Source organism: Pocillopora verrucosa, chromosome 3 (assembly GCF_036669915.1).
Source record: "Pocillopora verrucosa isolate sample1 chromosome 3, ASM3666991v2, whole genome shotgun sequence".
Taxonomy (NCBI): Eukaryota; Metazoa; Cnidaria; class Anthozoa; order Scleractinia; family Pocilloporidae; genus Pocillopora; species Pocillopora verrucosa.
In genome coordinates, this window is record NC_089314.1 from 5321716 (window position 1) to 5343763 (window position 22048).

Genomic DNA, 22048 nt, shown 5'->3' on the forward strand with positions numbered 1-22048 from the left:
ACCATTCCTCCAATCTCGCCAACTTCCGCGTTTTGAATTGAACTCTCCGCAATATTTAATTTTGCTTAGGCTTTCAAGGGCAGCTAAATGGAGTCAATTACCACGACTTGTCTTATTGATCTTGCCTTTGACTTATCAGTTGATTGGAAAACGCTTGCACGTGTTCTTGGTCTTTCTGAAGAAGTATCAAGAATATGTGATGACTACAAACGGAATGTCTTCGAGCAAGCTTACCGAATCCTGCAAACTTGGAAACGAAGAAACGGATCCCAGGCTACTTATCAAGCCTTAGGTGAAGCACTTTCACACGATGTGGTGTCGCGTAATGATTTGGCACAAAAATACTGTGCGGGAAGAAACAGGAGCTCTTTGGACGAAGGTAAGAGATTGAAATCGTTTCGAAGCTTATTGCACAGCGCTTCAAACAAAAAGAGCGGCGAAATTTACGAAGAACTTCGATTTCTTACAAGTTATTTAATTTCTTTTGAAATAATTGGCTCAGTGATTCTTGATTTTAACACCTGGAAGAATATATCGTGTTTGCTACGTCCTTTAGCAATGACTGAGTCGAAAACGAGACAGTTTTATCGATCATCCATTCGAGTGTGACCGACAACAGCGTTACATCTTTGGTAATCAATCCGACGATTTCTGGGCATTATTATTCAGTTGTTTAAATAACAGACAGACAAACAAACAAAACAAAAGCGCTTTACATATTTGCGCCAGAATCATCAGATTTGTTTGTGTTGGGTCAAACTGATCCTCAATAGTGTGTATACTTTCGACTACATATTGTTACAGTACATTGCAATATTGAATTATTTCGAGGTAAAAGAGGAAACGAAGCCCTTCAAATTCTTCAGGTCACAGGTAGATCATATAACCCATTGAATTTGAGAAAGTGTGCCGTCGGTTATTATTATCACTCGTGTGGTTATTAATCTGTATCGTTCACTATTATTTTCAACGATCAATCTCAGCCTGATTTAATTGATCGCAGAGTGTCGTGTCACTTATTACGTGCCGTCTGTGTCCTATCAGTTATCGCCGTGTATAAGTGGTTTTGTGCGATGTAAAGCGATAGTATTCATACCGTAGGGGGAGGGGGGGGGGAACTTAAGATAAGTCGTGGCCGGGGTTGTGCTGCTTTATTATTTTATCTCTGACCTTCTTCTGAGCGAAATACGGCCCTCGATTCAATTGTTTTGGGTTTCGGAATATCGACTCGTTCAGCCTCGTATAGCCTTTTCAGACAGAATTAGAAATAGGGTAATTTAGAATTATTAACCGAGTTGATAACGTAAATTGGCCGCCGTAAAGAGTTTAAAAGCGGACGTTTCGAGCGTTAGCAATTCGTCCGAGCGATTGGAGGAATTATGACTTGTGTGTGGGTTTCTATTCAGAAAATGGAGCGACGCTCCGTAATCATCCTGGGCAGCATATGGCAGTTTGCGGCCTTTCCCAACATCTTGGCAGTTCGGAAAACTTAAAACTCTAGAACAAAAGTCAACGAGCGCTTTTCATTCAATTAATTTATTCTTAGAGAGAGATGTTTTTTAGTCTTGTGACGAGCGTGGGACAAAGAAAAAAAAATTTTTTGAGTCAAGTGATTCTGATGATGACTTCCACTCAGGTTTTCGAAACGTCGGTCACCACTACGGACAACAGTCCTTCTCAGGGCTACACTTACCCGGTCGATCAAACTACACTATTACATGTAACTGAAATGTAGTACAACAGCTTGGCCGTGAAAGGTCTGGGTACCAGACTAGTCCCCTAGGCTCTCCTACACTATAAAGGATCTCAGGGTGAATACCGTCCTGAAAGGTTGTGTGTCTCGACAAAGTTCCTCATTTGCAGTCGTTCGTATTCTTCTCCATCCTTAGCCATCCAGAGAGGATGAGTGGTCTCTCGTAGCCTTGATTTTTTTTATCCCCTCTTTCGTTGGGATTTTCTTTCCACTGATGTGCCATTTTGTCTGGGTTCCTTAGCTTCCAGTTCTGCAAGAAGAGCTACGCCTCATTGTTTCGTTTTTTTTCTCTCTCTCAACGTCTTGCAGGGATCGACCTTAAAGGACTCAAGACCGGCATGGTTACCATCGCTGACATGCTCTCCATTGCCAACAACTTTGGAAAAGAGTGGATGTGGGTCGGCCGACTTCTCGGGCTTGAAGACTCCTTGTTAGACGGCATCAAAGAGGATCTCTCACAAACTTACGAATGTACTTACAAAATGCTCGAGTGGTGGTGTAAGAAAAAAGATTCCGACGCAACTTACGAGTACCTTGCACGGGCGTTGTTACACAGAACAGTTGGCATGCGGGAAGTTGCTGAAAAATTCTGCGTGGACCACCGAGAGAAAGAGATCGGTATGTTCCAGTTGCTGAATGACATAACAACCCTCAGTCTCAGAGAATATCAGAACACAAGACAAAAAGATTGCTAGAGCCGGTTCAGTTGAGCATATCCATAAGACGCTAAGGAAAAGTAGAACCTTTGCCTTTATACCCAGTGTTAACATCTGTAATGTTTTTATCTTTAATTTCATGTCAGCCACGTTAAAAAAACGCTAGCTGGAGAAAAAGAAGCTGATCTCTGATCACTTGAGTTTCAAACAGTTCGTTAGCGATTGCAACCACATTTAACGAAGTGGTGATATAGATTGTTTTTGCGGGTGATCATCGGCTAGAGACTATAAACCGGCCAATATTGTCTTGCAAGAGATTATATTCTCTTGCGTCTTGTTATTGTTTTATTGATCGTGTCACTATTTAAAACATTCGGGATTTCCGGGTGTACTTTTACATGAACCCTAATACGAAACTATTCCTCGCAAGAGAGCCCCTGATAAAGTCTTAATTGCATGTAGTAGCTTACGTTTTTTCATTACTTAAATCAGCCTCTGCTGCACCTTCTGGTGAAGGAAACACACCAATTGATAAGAAATTGAAGAATTTGACCCTGAATGGTTCTACGGCATGTGAATTCGCGGGAAGCTATACCGAGGCGCCAGGTGCAACAGGAAACAAAAGCTTTCAAGGTAAGCTCAGTCTGAACTCGTGGCTCGGTACATCTCTTTACTTTAGTCACTATTGTTAAAGAAGGCAGTGCAAAGAAGGTTTAAACTGCTGGTGATAGTACAGTGAAGTGGTTAAAAGTTTAATTAGCAGATGAATGATTGAAAAATGGTCTGTTATTGAAACCCAGGACCCAGGTTTGCAGTGGGAGGGAGGGTAGAGTAAGGTAAGCGGAGTTGCTGTTGTTGTTGATGTTTCTCCTCCCCGTATATTTGCTGTCCGCGAAGCAAATATTTCCTTCACCTAAAATTTCGATAATTTTTGGGAATTTTGTTTAGCGATAATTAGTGCCTATCTGAAGTAAGCTGGAAATCTTCGGGGACAATTGTGGAGATGAGAGTAAGGAAATCTCACCCTCAGAGTCAAACGGACAGATAGGAAACACACCCGTCCGCGTGACAGGTGCATAATGTTCTGAACTACAAAGCGAGCGGGTCGGGTTTGACTACTTGATTTGGCTTTTCGAACTTCTTTCTCCCTCTGTGGTAAAGCATTTTATTCTTTCTTGGTCGGCAACTACCACGACGTAGGGTCGAAATGAAAAGGAAAGAGAAAATGTCTTCCCATGGAACAACATTCAGCATGATTCATTTGACCCTCACTGTTAAGTTAGCAAAAGCAAGGAGAAGGAAAACGAGGTTTAGAAATAACTATCAACTGAAAGTATTATACGTTTAACTTATGACCAGGTACCACGCCACCCAGAGTTCCTGAGCCGGCTGATGATTGCATAACTAAGAACGTCATCACCATTCTGCCATACAAAGTGTGGAAAGAATTGGCCATTAAACTAGATCCCGAGCGTCCATTAGGAGGAGATTACAAAGATCTCGCTTGTGAGATGGGATATACTGTGGAGAAGATCTTGTATTTCCAGTCGAGGAATGGTCCTACGGAAGCCCTACTCACTGACTGCGCAAACTCAGTCTCAATTGACGAACTTTGTAACAAGTTGGAGGCGATTGGAAGATCTGATGCAAAGATAGTGGTTGATGAATGGATCAAGAAAAAGACTACAAATGTGTAGCTTGCAATATTTAAACCGACCACCGGGTTGAATCCTTGAAAGAAGGGAAGATTTCGCAAAAAGTGTTTAACGGACAGCGAGCAGTCCGGAAATAGTATTACGCATTGATTTTCAAAGCTAGGAAGACATCGTTTGAGAAGAAGACTCAATGACTTTTCATTTAGTAGTCTGTCTCATAGTGCGGTATTAATTCCGAAATTTGCAATCATTATGAGAAAGTTGCCCCTCTTTCTAGAGTATCTCCTCAAGAGGACAAGCATCCCACAAACCTAAATTAAGACTGAGCTTTTTAAAAAAGGACAGTTCTGTGTTTGTTTTTTTTTATTTCGCTTTTGTTATATTTTTCTAATTCTTCCCAAATAAAATTGTTGCGGAAATCTGCTTGCCAATCATTCTTTGGAAATATCAACATCTTTAGCCAAATTCTTAGCATATTAAAGGACAATCTCCGAGCGGTTGTGATACTCTTTTGACTTTAGATCATGGCTACCGTTTTTCATACACCGACTATTTAATGGCAGAAATAATGGAAGATGATGTTGTTTCTAGAGCGTACTTTTCCCTCAAGCAAGAGAGCTTCTTCAAGCACTACTTTTACATTTGAGACTTATGAAAACTTATGACTTCATATTTGAAACTTATTATGACAGAAAGGGCCTTTCTTTCATAATCTCCTTCTACGTGTTCTGCTTTTAGTTTCTTAAGTCAAACTATTAGCTCTGGAGTGAGTGAAAAACAAAAAAATTGGTTTTCAACAGAGACTGTTTGGATATACACGAATCGGCTGTGGCAGAGAGTTTTAGTTTTTGGAGAAGACAAAGGTGGACGAGTCATTTGCTGAAAAAAATTGAACGTGTTAGTGTTATAACTATATGAAAGTTTGATAGTTTATCTCACGATATAGAGCCAGGATATCGATTGCATTGATCGCCACACCTGGTGCAACCTAAAGATCCCTTTTTTACAAGATCCCTTGAAAATGTGGCAAACTATATATCGGCGAAACGGCGACAGCGATGACCGAAAGAATGAACGGGCATAAAAGAGACATACAGCTTGCTTAAACATACTGAGGGGTTTCAAAACACGCTAATGAAACAGGACATGTTCCTATTTGGAACCAAGTTAAGTTTATTGGCATGATGCGCTCCACTGGTATACCCGTAGGGTTAAATAAGCCATCCACATAAGATATCATCCTAAGTAACGTCTTTAGAGACAACGGCATCGAAATTCCGAGCCTGCGAGCAGACCCTTATAATTAGCGCTGCAAGACGCGCATTTTTCCGTTCTCGGGAAGATTTGAGAGGTCTAGGGGAGAGGTTAGCCGGGGGTCTGGTGCTAATAATATCAGTGCTAGACCCATTGCAGAATTGTTGCTAACTCGCAATGCTCGAGGCCTCATCCTGCGGGCGAAGAAACCCTCGCGCCCAAGCGCTTATGTTAGGGACCTTTAACAAAACCACGACGGCGGCGGCAACGAGGACGTAGCAAAACGAAAGATCTAGTAAGCAGAATAATAGTTCATCACGTGCGTTTAAAAACTGTGTACATTTCCTTGCCGTCCTGTGCAAAACGACAACGTGAAATCACCAAAATTTGCGTGGTCTGAGCAAGGAAACGGATCGATAAGGGAACATAATTCACGAGTCGGGATAATAACAAGGATCAACAAGGAGGATTCAAATGCAATGAATGCGCGTCAAACACATAAATAACAGCAAACCAAGGGGCTTTGTACAATAAAACGTACGCATTTGTCTTGGTCGCCTGAGAAGCCTGGCAGTATAGCTGTCGGATCATCGCGATCAACATAGTACTACTTTTACATTAGGAGAGCGAGATTGAACTTTGAACCAAACACGCGTGTTTTTCTGTCATCTCGAATTATCACTATAAAGTTGTGGTAAATAAACCAGCTAAAAGGTTCAACGTTTAATTTACTGTTTATCGTATTGAAGTCGCCCGTGAAACCGTCCGTAACTTCAACTGAATCGATAATGTAGACTGGCCACCGTAAAGAGTTCTATAGCTGACTTTTCGAACGTTAGTCCTTCATCAGAGCGAATGACAAAGGGCTAACCCTCGAAGCATTACAAATATTGATCTAAAGGGTGGGAAAACTGCCGAACAGGCCTCGTAAACCCAGCTAACAACTTCTTTACTCTCTCAGCAGGAAAAATCACAATATCATATTATATAGTGCTTATGTAGCAATCAAGGTTGCCCAAGTTATTTTTGTGTGACTCGTGTTTTTATTTCAGTATTTTCTCGAAAACATTACCAATGTTGCTCCGCTGAATTAAGCGGAATAGGAAATATACTCTCCTCTAGTACGGAATATATTTTCCCCACAAAAATTCCTGTATAACTCGATAGTCTTTCTACGAGACCCTGTGGAATATGATTGTATTTTATGGCTTTTACGGTAGTGATTTGGATGCGGCTTGTTAAAAACAACATCGACCGCCATCTCTGTTTCGTTTAAGAACTGCTGACCTACACCACAGTCGGCTCTCCTAAACCGGAACTATCAAAATTTCTCGAACTCGCCAACTTCCGTGAATTTGAGACGAGCTTTCTGTGATATTTTGGTTTGTTTAAGCCCTCAAAAGCCGCTTAATGGAGTCGATTACCACGACTTGTCTTATCGATCTTGTCTTTGACTTATCAGACGATTGGAAAAAGCTTTCACATGTTCTTGGTCTTTCTGGAGAAGTATCAAGAATATGTGATGACTACAGACGGAATGTCTTCGAACAAGCTTACCGAATGCTGCAAACTTGGAAAGGGAAAAAGGGATCTCAGGCTACTTATCAAGTCTTGCGTGAGGCCCTTGCACACGAAGCCGTATTGCGTAATGATTTGGTTCAAGAATACTGTGAGGGAAGAGACAGGAGCTCTTTGGACGAAGGTAAGAGATTGAAATCTTTTCGAAGCTTATTGTACAGCACCTCAAACAACAAGAGCGGCGACATTTACAGAGAACTTAGATTTCTTAGGAGGGATTTCATTTACTCAAGTAGCTGGTTCACTGATTCTTGATTCTGGCATCTGGAAGAATATATAGTACATGTTACCTCCTTGTGGATTGACTTAGACAGTTTTTACACTGATTCATTCAAGTGTGACTGTTAACAGCGTTAGATCTTTCGGTAAACAATGGGATGAAGTTGAGACATAAGTATTCGGATGTTTAACTAGCAAACAACCGAAACAAAACCAAAGCACGTCACAGATGTGCGCTTAAAATTATCAGAGTTGTTAGTAGTCAAAATGGTACATACTTTTAAGTGGGTGATATCATAGTAAAATGAAATATTTAATCGTTTCGAGGGGGAGGTGGACAGAAATCCTTGAGGGACGGGGGAGGGGGGGATTTGATCGTGTTTCTGAGCTATCGCCAACATTTTGATGATGTAACGCGATGCAAACGATAATAAACCAAAACAGGGACTAAACCATGAAAGCAACACCAACGAAAGGGTAGCGAAAAAAAAGGAGTTAATAAACGTGCGTTTCAAGACTTTGCACATTTGCGGGCCGTTCCTTACAAAACAACAACGTAAAATCACTTAATTTTCCAGGCTGGTCGTTTGTAATCCGTTGAATCTCCTCCACCTTCAGCTACCCTTGCGCCCTCTCGATTTATCTTTCTTTCTACGGAGCTAACATTTTGTTTGGGCTCCCTCGGATTTAAGGTAGTTTTGTAACAATAGCCACTCACCCGGCTGTCTCGTTTGTTGTCTCAATACCTTACAGAGATCGACATTGAAGGACTCAAGCCCGGGGTAGTTTCCAGCAGTGACTTACTCTCCATCGCCAAAGACTTAGGATTAAAGTGGGTCTGGATTGGTCGACTTCTCGGGTTAGAAGACTCCTTGTTAGATGGCATCAGGGAAGATCACATACAAGTCTCTGATTGTCAATACAAAATGCTCGAGTTATGGAGGAGGGTAAAGACTACTGGGGCAACCTACCAGTGCCTTGCAAGGGCGTTGCTGCACAGAACAGTTTGCATGCGAGATGTTGCTGAGAAATTCTGCGTGGAGAATTAAGAAAAACAGATGGGTATGTTTCAGTCGTTGAATAATGAGATGAACTTAACTCTCGTATAAACTATTAAAAAACAAGAAAAAAAATTATAGAACTGCATGTTTCATATCTATAGGGAGAGAAGAAAAAGAAGAACCTTTGCTGTGATAATCGAACCTAAAATTTGTACTGTTCTTTCCTCGTAAGCCTCTAAAAAAGTCGCTGGACTAAGTAATGTGAGAGAGAGAGAGACTATATGTTTATGTACATGTATATATGTTTTGACTCCCATTTCGCCGCGAGAATTTGCCCATAAGTTCTGATTCTGAAAACAAGATACATGATAGATTTGTGGTGAAAGAATTGGAAGAGAAAAATATTTTCTCATGAAACAACATCAGGCATGACTCACTGTTTTGTGACATGTTTCTTCTACAGTAAACAAAAGAAGCCAGAAATTGAGACAAAAAACCTGAGACACCAATAGAGGATTAATCAATTAATCTTATTTTACGTTTGACGCATGACCAGGTTCAACGCAAAGAAACTGATGGATGAATGGATCAAGTCACAAGATTGCCAATAGGCAGCCTGCAATATTTCGATCTACCGCTTTCTTTTGTGGCATGGGGATACAGAAAATCCTAGAAAGAAAAGAACAATTCTCAAAAATATGTCCCAGGGATAGCGAGCAAGCCAGAAATATATTTAATCATTGATTTTCTTGACGAAGAAAAAAGTGTTTGAGCAGTAGATTTCACTAAAAAGAGTTTAGAAAACGAAGCGTTGTTAATAGATAATCGATATATCCACCTGTGTTCCTTTTTTTCGAAAGACTAATGTATGTCACAATCATGAATACTAATTTATAATTGTATTCGAGTAAAGGAATTTTTGTTACTCTGTACGCCGTGAATTTGAAGAATAGAAGCTTGTACGTTGCTTGAGTTTGATCAGCTTGTTATTACGGTGTTCTAATAACTGATCAAGCAGCCTGCGCGAATGTACTTATAAAATGCTCGGGTTGTCGTGCAAAAAAGAGGAATGCCAACGCAACATACAAGAGCCTTGCACAGACGTTATTAAACGGAGCAATTTGCATGCGAGAAGTTGCTGAGAAATTCTGCGTGGACCACTGAGGAAAAGAGATCGGTATATTCCATTTGTTGAATGAAATAATGACCCTCAGTCTCAGAGAATATCAGAAAACACTCAAGACAAAGGATTGCAAGAGCCGGTTCAGTTGCGCATATCTACAAGGCGCTAAGGAAAAGTAGAGCGTTTGCCTTTATAACCGGCGTTAACATCTGTGATGTTTTTTCTTGAAATTTTACGCCAGCTACGTTGAGAAAACGCTAGTTGGAGAAAAAGAAACTGATCCTTGATCAGTTAAGTTAGTGATTGCAAACCGCATTTAACGAAGTGGTGATATAGATCGTTTATGCGATGAGTCATCGGCCAGAGACTAGACTAGAACCGGCCAACGTTGTCTTGCAAGAGATTATAATCTCTTGTGTTTTGATATTGCAAATCAATTGAGTGACTGCAGCCTTTCGAATAAAGTTACGATAAAGATTAATTTTGTGTGGCTATTAGCCAGAGTTTGTGAACTGAACAATATTGTTCAGAAAACCCAAATACTTGGCAAACAGGCGTCTTTTGGCTTTCTAAATCCGGTTTGCAAGACGTTGATACTAGCAGGTTTTGACTCACATTTCGCCGCTAGAATTAACATATAAATTTAAATTCTGAAAACAAGATACATAATAAGTTTGTGGTGACTCCCAAATGTATTCCGTTGCACATATATGTGCCGTACTAATTCGATTTAGCGCCTGGGACGTTTATTTCACTGCTTTCACCTCAAGGGAGTGTGCTTATTCGAAACAGGGCGTTTATGAGGAGCCGGGCGTTAATTTTTTTTTTTTAGAAACAGCAGAAAGTGAAACAAACTTTTGATGTTTATTTGAAAGGATAAAAAAGACTGGGAAACAGACTTTTTTTCCCTGGATACTTCCTTCCTAGAATGACTATCCAAGCGATCGTCGCAAAATTTTAAGACAGGATCTTCCGTTTGAAGGAACTGCGATTTCACAGCAACATAAAAATCGAGAGAGACAAAGATCTCCTCTTTTGTCGTGAGGCTTTAAGTGAGTAATTAAAGGAAGATGGACCACGGTTAATCTCAATGTTCACGTACTCTAACAGTCCTATTACTGAAACAGAATAGGGACGTTTATTGGAAAAGAGGTGCGTATTGGAATGAGGTGCTCATTCATTAGGGGGCGCTTATTAACAAAAACCAAATTCGAGGGGGGCGTTTATTGGAGAGGGGGCGCTTTATGGAAGGAGGGCGCTAAATTGAAGAGTTACGTTATGCTTTGTTTCGTCGTCACCGTTGTTGATTTAATTGTTGCACGTTTATTTTTTGTTTGTTTTTTCAACTGACTAACAATATATGCTTAGACTAATTTCCAGCGCGAACCTTACGTCATGTACAAGAACGGTTCATTCGTTCGATTGATACTGGCATGCATGACCATCACTCCGAAGTAATGAGGATCGAATGCAATCATTGGTACAAGTAAGGTAACATTATGAAAAGTTCTTTACAAAGCAATTTAACGATTATAGAAAAATAACTACAGCCCTTGTCTCTTGCACAAAGCTTACAGCTAAAAGTAAGGCAGAACGGTTCGAAGAAGCATTAACTTTCTTGTTGGTGGCTGTGGGGCTTCTTTTTCACATTAAAGCCACCGTTTCTTCTCCGTTATCAGGATCAACCCCGTTTCTGTTTCCATCTGCTCCTTTCATAGGCTCACTCTGATCGGAATACAAACTCTCCATGGTTGGTTGATTGAGAGTTTCCGGTAAAGTCATACATCCAATAGCAGCTGCGATCGCCAGACCAGCCATTATCCCATAGGGAAGGAAACGATGAACGATCAACTATTGAAGATAGATCAGGGTTTATATTTAATTAAGGTTGTTACAGTCGAACCTTTCCAGAGAAAGGAGCTTTTAGTAATAAGTGACCGTCCAGGGGAAGGTGAGGATAATTACAAATATTTTATTTAAGTGATTTGTAACATTTCAGGTGGTTAGAACAATTCTTGGCAAAATATGTGCTTAAATTTACTTAGATTTAATGCTGTAAATTACGGCAAAAATTCTGTCGTTAATGCGTGTCCGCACTTTAAACGAGGAGGTCAAGAAATCACATGGTCCTCAGTCTTTCGAGTTTCCTATCAGAAAATTATATATTTCAGGTGTATAAATGATAACTGTGACTCTTGTGAAATATCCCGCCCATGAGTGCTGCGTAACTGTTGCGTCGTGAGATCTGAGAATAGTGCATTTTGGTGTCTGCTCTCTTTTTCAATTTGTCTGTGCATGTCTGTCTGTCTTTCTGTATGCCTTTCTCTCTCAATGTCTGTCTTAGCTCATTATCTATTCATTCATTTATTCATTTCTTTGTTGTTGTTGATGTTGTTGTCGTTGAATACCGTCTTAGACCTGAAGGAAACAACAAGTTTGTCTGTACACGCGTCATTTGCCACTCCGACAGTCCGTTGGTCCGTCTGTCTGAACGATCGTAGTTTGTCAATCTGTCTGTTTACAATTTCTTGTCACTACGTCTATGCGTCTGTCTCCTTGTGTGTTTATTTCATTTGCAAAATTTGCTTGTTCCAAGCTTGGGGTGATCATTTGTGTTCTTAAACGAAAAATCTAAAGCAAACCACCAAAACCTGCGATAGGAATAGGATATAGAAATATAAATTGATTGTTTACCAAGAGCGGAGCATAAGCTGAGGCAAAAGCGCTTACGCGGGCGGAAGCTGTAGATGTACCCATACCAACATTCCTAAGAGAAGGACAAAACAAATCTCATTATGCTGGTAAACTGTATAACTGAACGTGTTAATCGGATTTTATGAAAAGAGTCATTCATTCTTGATCAATTGAAAAAACTCACAGTAGGTCCAAGGCTAAAGTTAATAACTTTTCATTATTACTATAGCAGGCCTATGCTCCTTGACCTCGATCACGCGTTCGCATTATATCCAACTCCTTATCTAAAGGATCGTCTGGATGAAATAAATTCTTATGATAGTTCAAAACAATTTTTTCAAACGTTCATCCAGAACGCAGCCACATACTCCAGACAGATTTTGGCCTCATTGACACAGCTTCGCTTGGAAATACTTTTAAGGTAAAAACTGGCCTTCAAAATGATTCCAAAATTAAAGCCTTTTGAATATGTGTCGTTTTCGAAACGTTCCATCTCTAATGTGGGGAGGTGCGAACGGAGGCTTACGAAAACGGTGACGTAACGTAAAAAGCGTCATATCAGCGTTTTTTGTCGGCTGTAATGTGGAGGACTGGGCATTTGAAAGACAAGTCATTAGAAAGTCTGTTTTTTTTTTAGATGAAAACGCATTAGCATGGGCAGCTGAAACAAACCGAGTATGCTTATAGTTGAGACGGACGATTACTTTTAAAATCGCATTAAAATGACGGACGCCCTTAAAAGTATATCTTTTACAGTATAGATATTTCAGTCTAGTCTACCTTATGGTTGTTGGAAACAACTCAGCAGAGTAAATGTAAACCAATGAAAAGGCTATTTCACTGTTAAACTTTGCAACGACCATGGACATGAAGATTTTCCCAGCCATGTAACCTGGGTAAGGAAAAAATTTTAAATGATTAGCAATAACAAACATAACTCTTTATAAGTTTACGCTCAGATAAAAGCTTAGGAGGCCCATTCGAGGTTTTTCAAGAATCAAAAAATTTGTTTTCTATGTTCCAGGGTTCATGGCCGTACAATTCAGCCAATAGTCTGACTACTTACGAATTTTCCATCCGAAACGATATGCACATCTCAGTGCAGTGTTATGAACATTCGACTGGTCAGCTAAATGGCTAGTTAGTTTGGAGGGTTTAGAGACAGTTCTAACTACTAATTATTTACAAAATAGGTCCTATATGTAAATCAATTTGTGAATGCTTCACCTTTATCGTTTTCAGCTTTGTCTGACAGTAGAAGTGTCCCGATTGCTCCGACAGCAGCTAATAGAAACGATACTCCTAGAATCTTTCTGCGACCGAACCTGTTGAAATAATCGTATCAAGAAAAGCGGATCAACTTAAAGGTAAGCAGGCTTTGTTTAAAGATTAAAAATGACCGTATATGGCTACTTTGGAACAATGGCGGAAACAGCTTTAAAATACACGCGGGATTGAATGGCAGGAAAATTAGTAACATAATCGACAACTGAACAAGGATGTCGAAGGTTAAACTGAATTTGATGTCTCTAAGCTGCTTCACTTAACCGCAATTTTGATTGAATCATCCTTTTCTAAAACTGGCAGTAGACTTAAATTGTTCTTGACTTGGATTAACATATTTTGTTATCTAAAAATATATCGGTAGCATGTAAACTAACCATTTTTGTAACAATTATTGATATCTTGAAAATTAAAAACTTTTAAAAACATAAGACGAAACAGATCTAGAAAGTCTCTTGGCCCTAATGGCAATACTTACTTCATCGTCAAAGCAGCACTTATTGGGTATGCTGGCAATGCAGCTATACTAGATATAAGGACATTGATGTAGATATTTCCCCCAACAAAAGGAGCACTGAAAGCTATGCCCCAGCTGATAAAAGATGCAGAGAACCTGTTCATGACGAGAGAAAAGATAAAAGGGAAAGAGAAATTAGGAAATTGGAGATAAATCCAAAACGATTACTGAAAGGGGTAATGGAGGTAATCATGAAAACTGTTTTCAGGTATAATTTGAATTGAAAAACTCGTAGATTACTTAGATTAGAAACCTTTGGTTTAATTGGGATATTCATGGTACCCATAATTCACAAGAAAACACAACATTCCATTAAATAAAAAGGTTTAAGAACTATAACCACGGATTATGAATAATTCGCAAGGAGACAGGTTTGCCTTCCGGCTTTGATGCTTTCCTTTTTCAATTATTTTGCTCATTTTTGTCTTTGTCTAATTGCCAACTTGTTTGTTTGTTTGTTCATCTTGTTGTATGTAGCGTCTTACGTTGCTTCTCAGAGGACATTCCATCAGTTCCTATAAGCTTTAGGGGATCTCCCAGTACAATGAATATGTGTCATCTTCGGAACAAACTGAGAATAAAAGAGACTTATAAAACGGCGGATGCCATTACCTTGCCTCCCCCTCCCTCTTGCGTGACAATTATCATTACTTCGCAATTTAGAAGCACAGCATAAGCAAAATTTCAGTTGATCATTTCGTGTAAACTACTTGGTTCAACCAAATGAAAATACAACTAAACTTTGTCTCTTTGGGTTGAGCACCAAATCGAGTCTCGTAAAATCACAAAAGGGAGCGGCCGCTTCACGACTTACCACATTAACCAAGAGCATAACGTCTTGTGTATCATTTTTCGCGACACAAACAAATCTCGGAAGTCACCAAGCCTCTCATTCTGCTCTTCTTGTGATAATTCCAGTGATTCAGTAGGCATTTCTTTTCCATTCAGCTCAGCTACTTTACGTAGGATTACCCTGGCCTGATCCTCTCGACCTTTTTTTAGCAACCAGCGGACAGACTCTGGGATGAAACTGAAGGGCGATAATGTTAACCCAAAAATCAATGAAGATGAGTCCTATTGATGATTTGAGATAACAACTTTAGCTGATAATTTGGTTTTATCAGCTGAGTTGATAATGTGGATTGACCACCGAAGAGAGATTCTAAAGCCGACGATTCGAGCGTTAGCCCTTCATCAGAGCAAATCGTCAGCATCAGAACCAGACAACTATACGATGGCCAATTCAGATTATCAACTCAGTTGTCCAAATTACCTTTTGATACCCTCCACCGACGCAGCATTGTACTTTTTTGTTTTTTTGTTGTTGTTGTTGTTTTTTTTATCTTACCCCCATTGAAAATAATTACCAGTTCGTTTCTCTTCAAGAGATGGTGCATATGGGACGATAGCCTTTGAGGCTAAGGTTTACATTTTGGTCATTTCACGGCTAACGATTGAGGTGATTCCTTAGTATCGCACTGCGCATCCTGTACTACGCATAAAAATCACGTAATCCGGCGAATAGGCGCGTGCACTCCGAGCATACGATATTGTTTTTCAATCAATGGACCAGGTAAAGAGGTGCTAGGGGCAATGGCTCTTGAACGAGCACGGTGATGTTATCATACATCGGCAGAGTACTAAGGAAATGACAAGGATCGATTTTCCTTGGATATTTATCGTTTTCCCAAGTATTCTGATATTACTGACTAAAAACCGTTACTATCTCTCTCTTTCGCAGCAAACTTGGAATCTACGGCTATATCCATTAAATCACGCGACTTGCAAACACAAGCTCAGGGGAGTGGACTACGTTCTTCACCCAAAAATTGCTTAGTATTTATCATTAAGTGCCATGGAAGAATCTGTTTACTCACAAGTATCCAGCCGTAAAGAATATGCCAGGTACTCCAGTAAACATAGTGAGTTCACGCCATTCTCTGATAGCGTATGCTACACCTGCTAAGATCATGGTGAACAGAAAGAATCCAGTCCACACCAGGCCTCCTGCTACACCTCTGTGGCGCATTCCGGAAAACTCCGAAGTCAACACGAACAATGGAATGCTGTAAGCACCTGCATAAACGAAAACCAGCTTGTTGATGCCAGAGCAATTTTCAAAAGAGTGTCGCAAGTAATCTTTATTTCGCTCTGTGATAGGTCCGGAAAGAAAACTCGCGCTACTTTTTCAACCAATCAGATGCAAGACTAAAGCTTATCACGACTTGGTCGCACGCGTTTTCCCGCGCTTTAAGCAGTTTGGTTGTTTTGAGTTTGACTTCTCATTGGGTGTTATAGGTATTTTCTCTTCTTCTAATTGGCTGTTGTGGTTACTTTGGTTTTGGTTTCATGAAATCAATCAAAAATTGCTCTAAAATACCTAAGTTTATTAACTGTAGAAGTACGAGCCTTTGCATTGCTCTTCTGACTTGGAATCTTTCCAGAATTTGACTTCTTCTCGTAATACAACTTCCCAGCCATTGTTATAAAAAATATACAGACAGCGCCTCTACGAGAAAAGTCCAGCGTAACCACACTGGTCCTCTCCACAAAAAAATTAGAATTTTTGTTTGTTTTATTACCACATAATTTCATTATGGTTCCTGTTTCACTTTTTTCATTACCAAGAGATGATCCTCTCTTGTCTGAACTTACCAATCATGAATCCAACAATGCAACGACAAAGTGCAAAAAACCAGAATGCAGGAGAGAAGGCTGAGATGAGATGAACCACGCAGCAAATAAAACCGCAGAGGAAAAGGGGGCGTTTCCTGCCAAACCTGTCAGAGAGGGTGCTCACAAGGATACTTCCAATGAAAAATCCGGCAAAGATCATGGAGGTGGAAACAAACCCCAAAGACCCGCGTTCACAAACCAGGTCGAACTGTTAAGTTTAAAAAGACCTACTCATATTAGAAGAAATTCACTGTTGATGGATGTTATTAAATACTCATCGACAGATATAATTTTTTTTCTTAGTTCTTTCAGGCTTTCATTTGATGTAAAGTTGCCTTTACACAAAATGAGTTTTAAATTTCGTTTGGCAATCAACATCGAATAGAACTAGGACTCCAAATCAAATTAGCAAGTTTCTTAGGGTGATAAAATTCAATTTCTCGTGTTTACCTCAGTGACAATAGAAGTGAAATCGTTCGCAAATTTCCAATCTTCCCTTGGAATATTACATCGGTACTTGTACCTCGTGTCTCCAAGACTTATGGTGTCCGTATAGGGGCAAGTCAATGTATTTTTGCACTGCCAGCCGGGCTCCGATGCGATAAAGACAGAAATCATTACAGGAACTGCCCACCATAATGCATAGGTAAGATTGAAAAATATGTTGAGGACAATTTGGTAGCGACCGAAGCTGCCAATCTGTTCCAAGACTTCGTCAGTGGTTATCGTCATTTCTAAAAGGTAAAAAATTAATATGCATTCATATTGAGTGCACCTCAAACATATTTTTTAGTTTTCTAACATTTAGCCAAAGACCGAGGTCGATTATCAGAAAGATTGAACATTGTCGATGATATCTACGTGTGGGGAAGCAGAGCAAATTACATTTGTTCTTTATATGGTCTTGTGATTCCCACAACTTCCTCCTCCCCTCCCCCTCCCCCCTCCCTCACTACTGTGAGGAAAAAGATCCATGATACTATGAGCGGGCGAAATATAACGAATTTTGGTTCTGACGAACAGGCTGACTTTTCTTACTTACTTGAAGCAATAGAGAATGAAGACATCACTGTTAGGTCGGTTTGCAGTCAACATTTAATGAAGACACGTGACGTGAGACGAATTATTTCTAATTTTTTCGTAACATTTGATGAAGCGGCGCTATAAATAGCAAAATTTTTTTCAAATTCATTTCCAAAATGTATAGCCTTGCGACAACTTCCTATTGAATCTTGTCATCCCGTTAAGTTTCAACGAAATATAAGTACATTAATTAAATTAAATTAAATTACTGCATTCGTTTTCATTCACAGCAATGTTTTCATTCTGTGGGCTCTGGATTTGCTTGAGTTTGGCTTTGAATATCAATCGATCAGTGATTACCGCCTGAATGAAAGTTAGACGACAAATTAATATGCCAAGCAATATATTTCACGAAGCAAGCTTATTTTAGTATACAATCATCAAAACGACATTCACCGTTAGTTTCAGACTGTAACCTGAGAAAAGAAATCAGGCGTAATTTTGGCGAGCGAGTGCTCTGTATTATTCTAACCCTTTGACCCCAGATCAAATTTGTAATTCTCCTTACCGTCAACCATACAATTCTTATATTGTTAGTTCAGAGAATTTAGTATTGGATCAACTAATTATCCCTAAATTGATATTTTTCTTTATTCTCATTACTTATCTGATTGGTATTTTATTGATATTGTAAGGAGAAATTCTGTCTTGGTCACTCACGGGAGTTAAAGGGGTAACGAAAATTATGGCCGCCATCCTTGACTTAAATTGCAAAGAAATGCGAGTGAGAGAAATTAAAGAAATAAAACATGACCGGTCGGATAAACGATCGCTAGCTTATAACGTCAGCTCGCCATAATAAGACGCCTGCACTGCAGGCGGAGTAACCGCAGAATACCCTGCCACTTTGGTTCATCTCATTTACATGTGAAGTGAAGCTTTCAAGGACGAGACATAATACAACAGACGCTATTCCTATTCAATGACACGTAAATGAGTGGCAGGGTATTCTGCAGTTTAGCCCTGCAGGCTACTAAATGAGTGGTATGAGTCACTGAAGCCGTTTGGTTGTCATTTCGCTGCCCTTCTAGATCAGTGGAATAACTGAGGGCCGAGGGCTGCATACCTTGGCAAACAATAAAATTACAGCTTCAGTAAAAGTAGCTTGTGTTCTGTACAATGAGTTTGCCAGCACATATAACAATATGCACTCGCTCCCTTTACAAAAGAAAAATCGGAAATAACAATTTTGTGGTTCTGATCACTAAAAGCATACGTGTAATCTTGGTGTGCATCTCTTAAGTTAGCTCTAGGAAGAAAGGTTAAACATTTCCATTTTTAATCCTGCTCGACTACTTCGTTTTCGTCTCAGAGCCAACAGGGTTATGTTTCGATCTTACGGCAGATATGAGACTGCACGACGACAAGTAACCTTGAGTAAAAGTGTTCAGTTTATTGTGCTCACCTCATTTATGAAGATTCTTTTGCCTGTGTGATAATTCTGGTCCGCGTTGTGGATGATTACAGCTTTGATGGCTCAGGTTGATTCAAGATTTCCTTATTTGAAGATAATTATTCCGTGAGCGTCAACAGCCATATACCGCTTATTGACACAAAAGCCGCGAGGTCAATTAACCCTTTAGAAAGAATTCATGCAATTACGACGAGAAATTGACAGGCGTCTAACGAACCTTGTGTTATTATTCAAATATGTCCTTCTGGCTTATTGTTTACGAAAACAAGATTACAACTAACTTGTTGGCACTTCACAGCGAAGGAAGAGGACACAGGACTTGAAAAAAGTAAATGTTGAAACCGTGTTGATAGACTCAGTCGTTGAACTGGTTCCGAAAGAAAACACCAAAAACACATACAAAAAAAACACTTCCAAAAAAAAACACATACAAAAAAAACACATACAAAAATCACATACAATCACGCACGACATGAAATACCACGGCTGAGTGACAACGAAAATAACAAGTCAACCAGCCACGCAACATCTTTAGGGTGGAGGATACGTAACGAGGCGTTTAGGATCAGGGAAAATGTCGAAAAAGGACCTCAGATTCTGAAACAACGTAAACGGTATAGGTTGACTTTTCAGCTGGCCGTGTCGCATAATGCAGCTCTAAGGAAATTAACGACCGCAAGCAAACTATTGTGCTAACATGTCACGCCAAATATCTATCTAGCGTGACATGTCCACCAATCGTCCGATTGTATATGACACATATGAGGTTTCTCAGGTGTCATCGCATCTATCATCGGTTGAAGTCGCTGGTGATTTCGGTTTGCGCCCATGTCGTGCCATCTGTGAAGTCTTTTACCCTCGTCGACCTTCCTCTCTTTTCGCATTGTGGTATTGCTTCTGTCTATGGGAAAACTTGGAAAAAGAAACGAAATAACAGTGATGGCCACGTGAATTCCCTTTTGACCATCTTGAGTTAACTTGTGTCAATTGCTGCTTTGCTGGACAATCACCTAACATAACTTGTCAATGCGATGTTGTTTAACCTTAAAATCCTGACTTTCTTCGTCAACAGGTAACGTCCCCACTCTCAATCGTCCGATTCACGCGGTCAGTCCCAGAAACACAGAGAAAAGCGTAGGTCAGTATGAATTCACTTACTGCGTACAATGGCCAGAATTGTGCATATTAATATGAGGTTGTTACAAATTGAGAGTCGGCGAGGCATGCGATACATGCGAGCCATCGCAAAATGCCTTTTATATAATTTTTTTTTAGATTAAGATATTTGAAGAATGCTATGGCTTAGTATTGTTTTGCTACTGGAAAAAGCCTACAGAATAACCTTCGTCATGCGACGTTGAAATCGCAGCCGCCAATATTTAGTGGAAGCAAAAGAGCGTAGGTCGAACAAACAATTTTTTACTTTCTCTCCCCTCCTTAAATTAATTTTCTCTCTCGTTTCGACTCCGTGAATCACTCGACGTGTTCTTGGGTGAGTGTCTTTTTTTAGACTCGATCCTTTTACAGTCTTTGTTGTGGGAATCAAACATCCTTATCGCTTGTTCTTTTTGGGGCTTTTGTCTTCTGTAAATCGGCTTAAGAGGATTTTGCAGCATTGTGCAACATTGATGAGGCATATACGTTCATTTTTCATAATTTAGTAGTTAATATTACATTGGCATTGAGACAGATTTGTAGAATAGCTGTAATCCAGATGAGTTAGCAAAATATGATAAAATAGCCATGTTCTTTTAGTTACAAAGAAACCCCTAGTAGGTTTTTAATGGTAATATTAAGGACGTGTTTTTGCGTTGTTATTACATTCGTTGCAGTTGGCCTGTGGTAGGAACTATGTTACGGTGTCGTGTAAGTCTGTAAACCTTCCTTAAAACACCTCACGGTTTTCAAAATGGTGCACTATCGTGAGGCACTCGTAACGACTCTTGTGATCTGGGCCAGCTCCAACTCTGGCCATCATTGAACGAATCTGATTGGGTTTCTTTGGATTCATTTTTGGTTTTGTCGGGTTTACTTCGATGTTTGCTCAGGGTCTCACCTCTGAATTTCGACTTGTTATCGATTTGAACGTGACCGCTTCGTCGTCAAACTGTTCTCACATGTGCGTTTTACTCTGAACACGTCTAACATATCCTTGAAGAAGAATGTCGATTAAAAAAAAAGAAAGAAAAAAGGAAAAGAAAGACAAAAATAAGTTAACGTGGCCAAGGCTCAAACCTTATACCTTCGCATACGAGAAGAGAAGGTACGAACATTGCGCTAGGTACGCAGAGCGTACGAAGCTGTGAAGTTTTGTCTAAAAATACATTTACTGCGCATCAAGAAACTGTAAAATTCTCAGTTTATAATCTCTTGCGCACAGTTAATACATGTACCTCCTTTATTAATTTCCTGTCCTATATCCGGCGGGTCAGTCGATTAGTGCACAAACTCTGTCATAACCAAGTGCTCTTTTGATCGCAATTTAGCAATAACAAGAGGTGTTCATTCTGACCCGTCTGCATTTTACACCAGAGTGTTTTTTTTCTGCAATACTCTACAACTATTCAAAAGTAGGCACATGCAGTCAGAGACTGCCTTTTATCTGAATAAAATTTTTTTCTATAGTTTGCCTCTATGTTTCGTATGCCTCGTACGCCTCGCCGCACCATGAGTCGTATGTCTGGAATGCGTAATGGCAACACTCATTAATGAGATGTTGTGGCGAGCAATTCAAGCTTGAGAGCTTAGTGAAACCGCCACAATTAGAGAAAAAATGGCAGAACTTGGCGAATTTGGCTGACTAAAACAATAATTTCGCAGTACTTGAAGTAAGCTTTGCTAAAATAGTAAAACAGATTTTCCTTTATTATCATACTTTAGGAAGATTGAAGAAGAAGAAGCAGTAGACTTTCCAAAATTAACCTTTTTGGGAACTTTTAGTATGAGATGAGACATTTATTAGGATTCGGTCTTACTTTTCTTAAAAAATGAGCAGCAATCACTGCACTCATTACTGAAGCAGCTTACTAAAGATACATGTCTTCTCTGTGTATGGGCGTTTTTGTGTCCTTATTGTAAACTTGAAGGATTGAAATCCTAACAATGGTTGCCATGATTGAAAAATGCAGTCACCTGCAGCTG

General features: G+C 39.7%; 3 protein-coding genes and 1 long non-coding RNA gene across 4 annotated transcripts; 3 read left to right on the forward strand and 1 right to left on the reverse strand.

The window, feature by feature from the left end:
• The first annotated feature begins 22 nt into the window (after positions 1-22).
• LOC131798303 (uncharacterized) lies at positions 23-4501 on the forward strand. Its single transcript, XM_066163937.1, has 4 exons — positions 23-379; positions 2063-2371; positions 2902-3042; positions 3769-4501. Exons 1-4 carry the CDS (start codon positions 88-90, stop codon positions 4104-4106), a joined length of 1080 nt encoding a protein of 359 aa, XP_066020034.1. The 5' UTR covers positions 23-87; the 3' UTR covers positions 4107-4501.
• Positions 4502-6654: 2153 nt separating this feature from the next.
• LOC131798527 (uncharacterized) lies at positions 6655-9080 on the forward strand. The gene is made up of 3 exons (XM_059116181.2): positions 6655-7020; positions 7869-8177; positions 8673-9080. Exons 1-2 carry the CDS (start codon positions 6729-6731, stop codon positions 8162-8164), a joined length of 588 nt encoding a protein of 195 aa, XP_058972164.2. The 5' UTR covers positions 6655-6728; the 3' UTR covers positions 8165-8177; positions 8673-9080.
• A 1467-nt stretch (positions 9081-10547) lies between these two features.
• On the reverse strand, positions 10548-19110 carry LOC131798516 (solute carrier family 22 member 15). The gene is made up of 10 exons (XM_059116174.2): positions 18899-19110; positions 16861-17144; positions 16390-16618; positions 15612-15810; positions 14549-14764; positions 13696-13830; positions 13161-13258; positions 12714-12825; positions 11934-12006; positions 10548-11090 (listed from the first exon to the last, which is right to left on the reverse strand). The coding sequence occupies exons 2-10, from the start codon at positions 17140-17142 to the stop codon at positions 10884-10886; spliced, it is 1551 nt and encodes a 516-aa protein (XP_058972157.2). The 5' UTR covers positions 17143-17144; positions 18899-19110; the 3' UTR covers positions 10548-10883.
• On the forward strand, positions 19110-22046 carry LOC136279841 (uncharacterized). Its single transcript, XR_010717022.1, has 3 exons — positions 19110-19521; positions 19980-20045; positions 21788-22046. It is a non-coding gene; the product is annotated as an uncharacterized lncRNA (long non-coding RNA).
• The last annotated feature ends 2 nt before the right edge of the window (positions 22047-22048 follow it).

Excerpts from the sequence above, each read along its gene's own strand:
- LOC131798303 (XM_066163937.1), top strand. The coding sequence starts at position 88 with ATGGAGTCAATTACCACGACTTGTCTTATTGATCTTGCCTTTGACTTA. Across the intron at positions 380-2,062 it reads CAGGAGCTCTTTGGACGAAG|GGATCGACCTTAAAGGACTC; the intron begins GTAAGAGATTGA and ends AACGTCTTGCAG. Across the intron at positions 2,372-2,901 it reads CCACCGAGAGAAAGAGATCG|CCTCTGCTGCACCTTCTGGT; the intron begins GTATGTTCCAGT and ends TACTTAAATCAG.
- LOC131798527 (XM_059116181.2), top strand. The coding sequence starts at position 6,729 with ATGGAGTCGATTACCACGACTTGTCTTATCGATCTTGTCTTTGACTTA. Across the intron at positions 7,021-7,868 it reads CAGGAGCTCTTTGGACGAAG|AGATCGACATTGAAGGACTC; the intron begins GTAAGAGATTGA and ends AATACCTTACAG.
- LOC131798516 (XM_059116174.2), bottom strand. The coding sequence starts at position 17,142 with ATGACGATAACCACTGACGAAGTCTTGGAACAGATTGGCAGCTTCGGT. Across the intron at positions 14,765-15,611 it reads TTCTTTACGGCTGGATACTT|TTTCATCCCAGAGTCTGTCC; the intron begins GTGAGTAAACAG and ends ATCGCCCTTCAG. Across the intron at positions 12,007-12,713 it reads TTGTTTCCAACAACCATAAG|GAATGTTGGTATGGGTACAT; the intron begins GTAGACTAGACT and ends TCCTTCTCTTAG.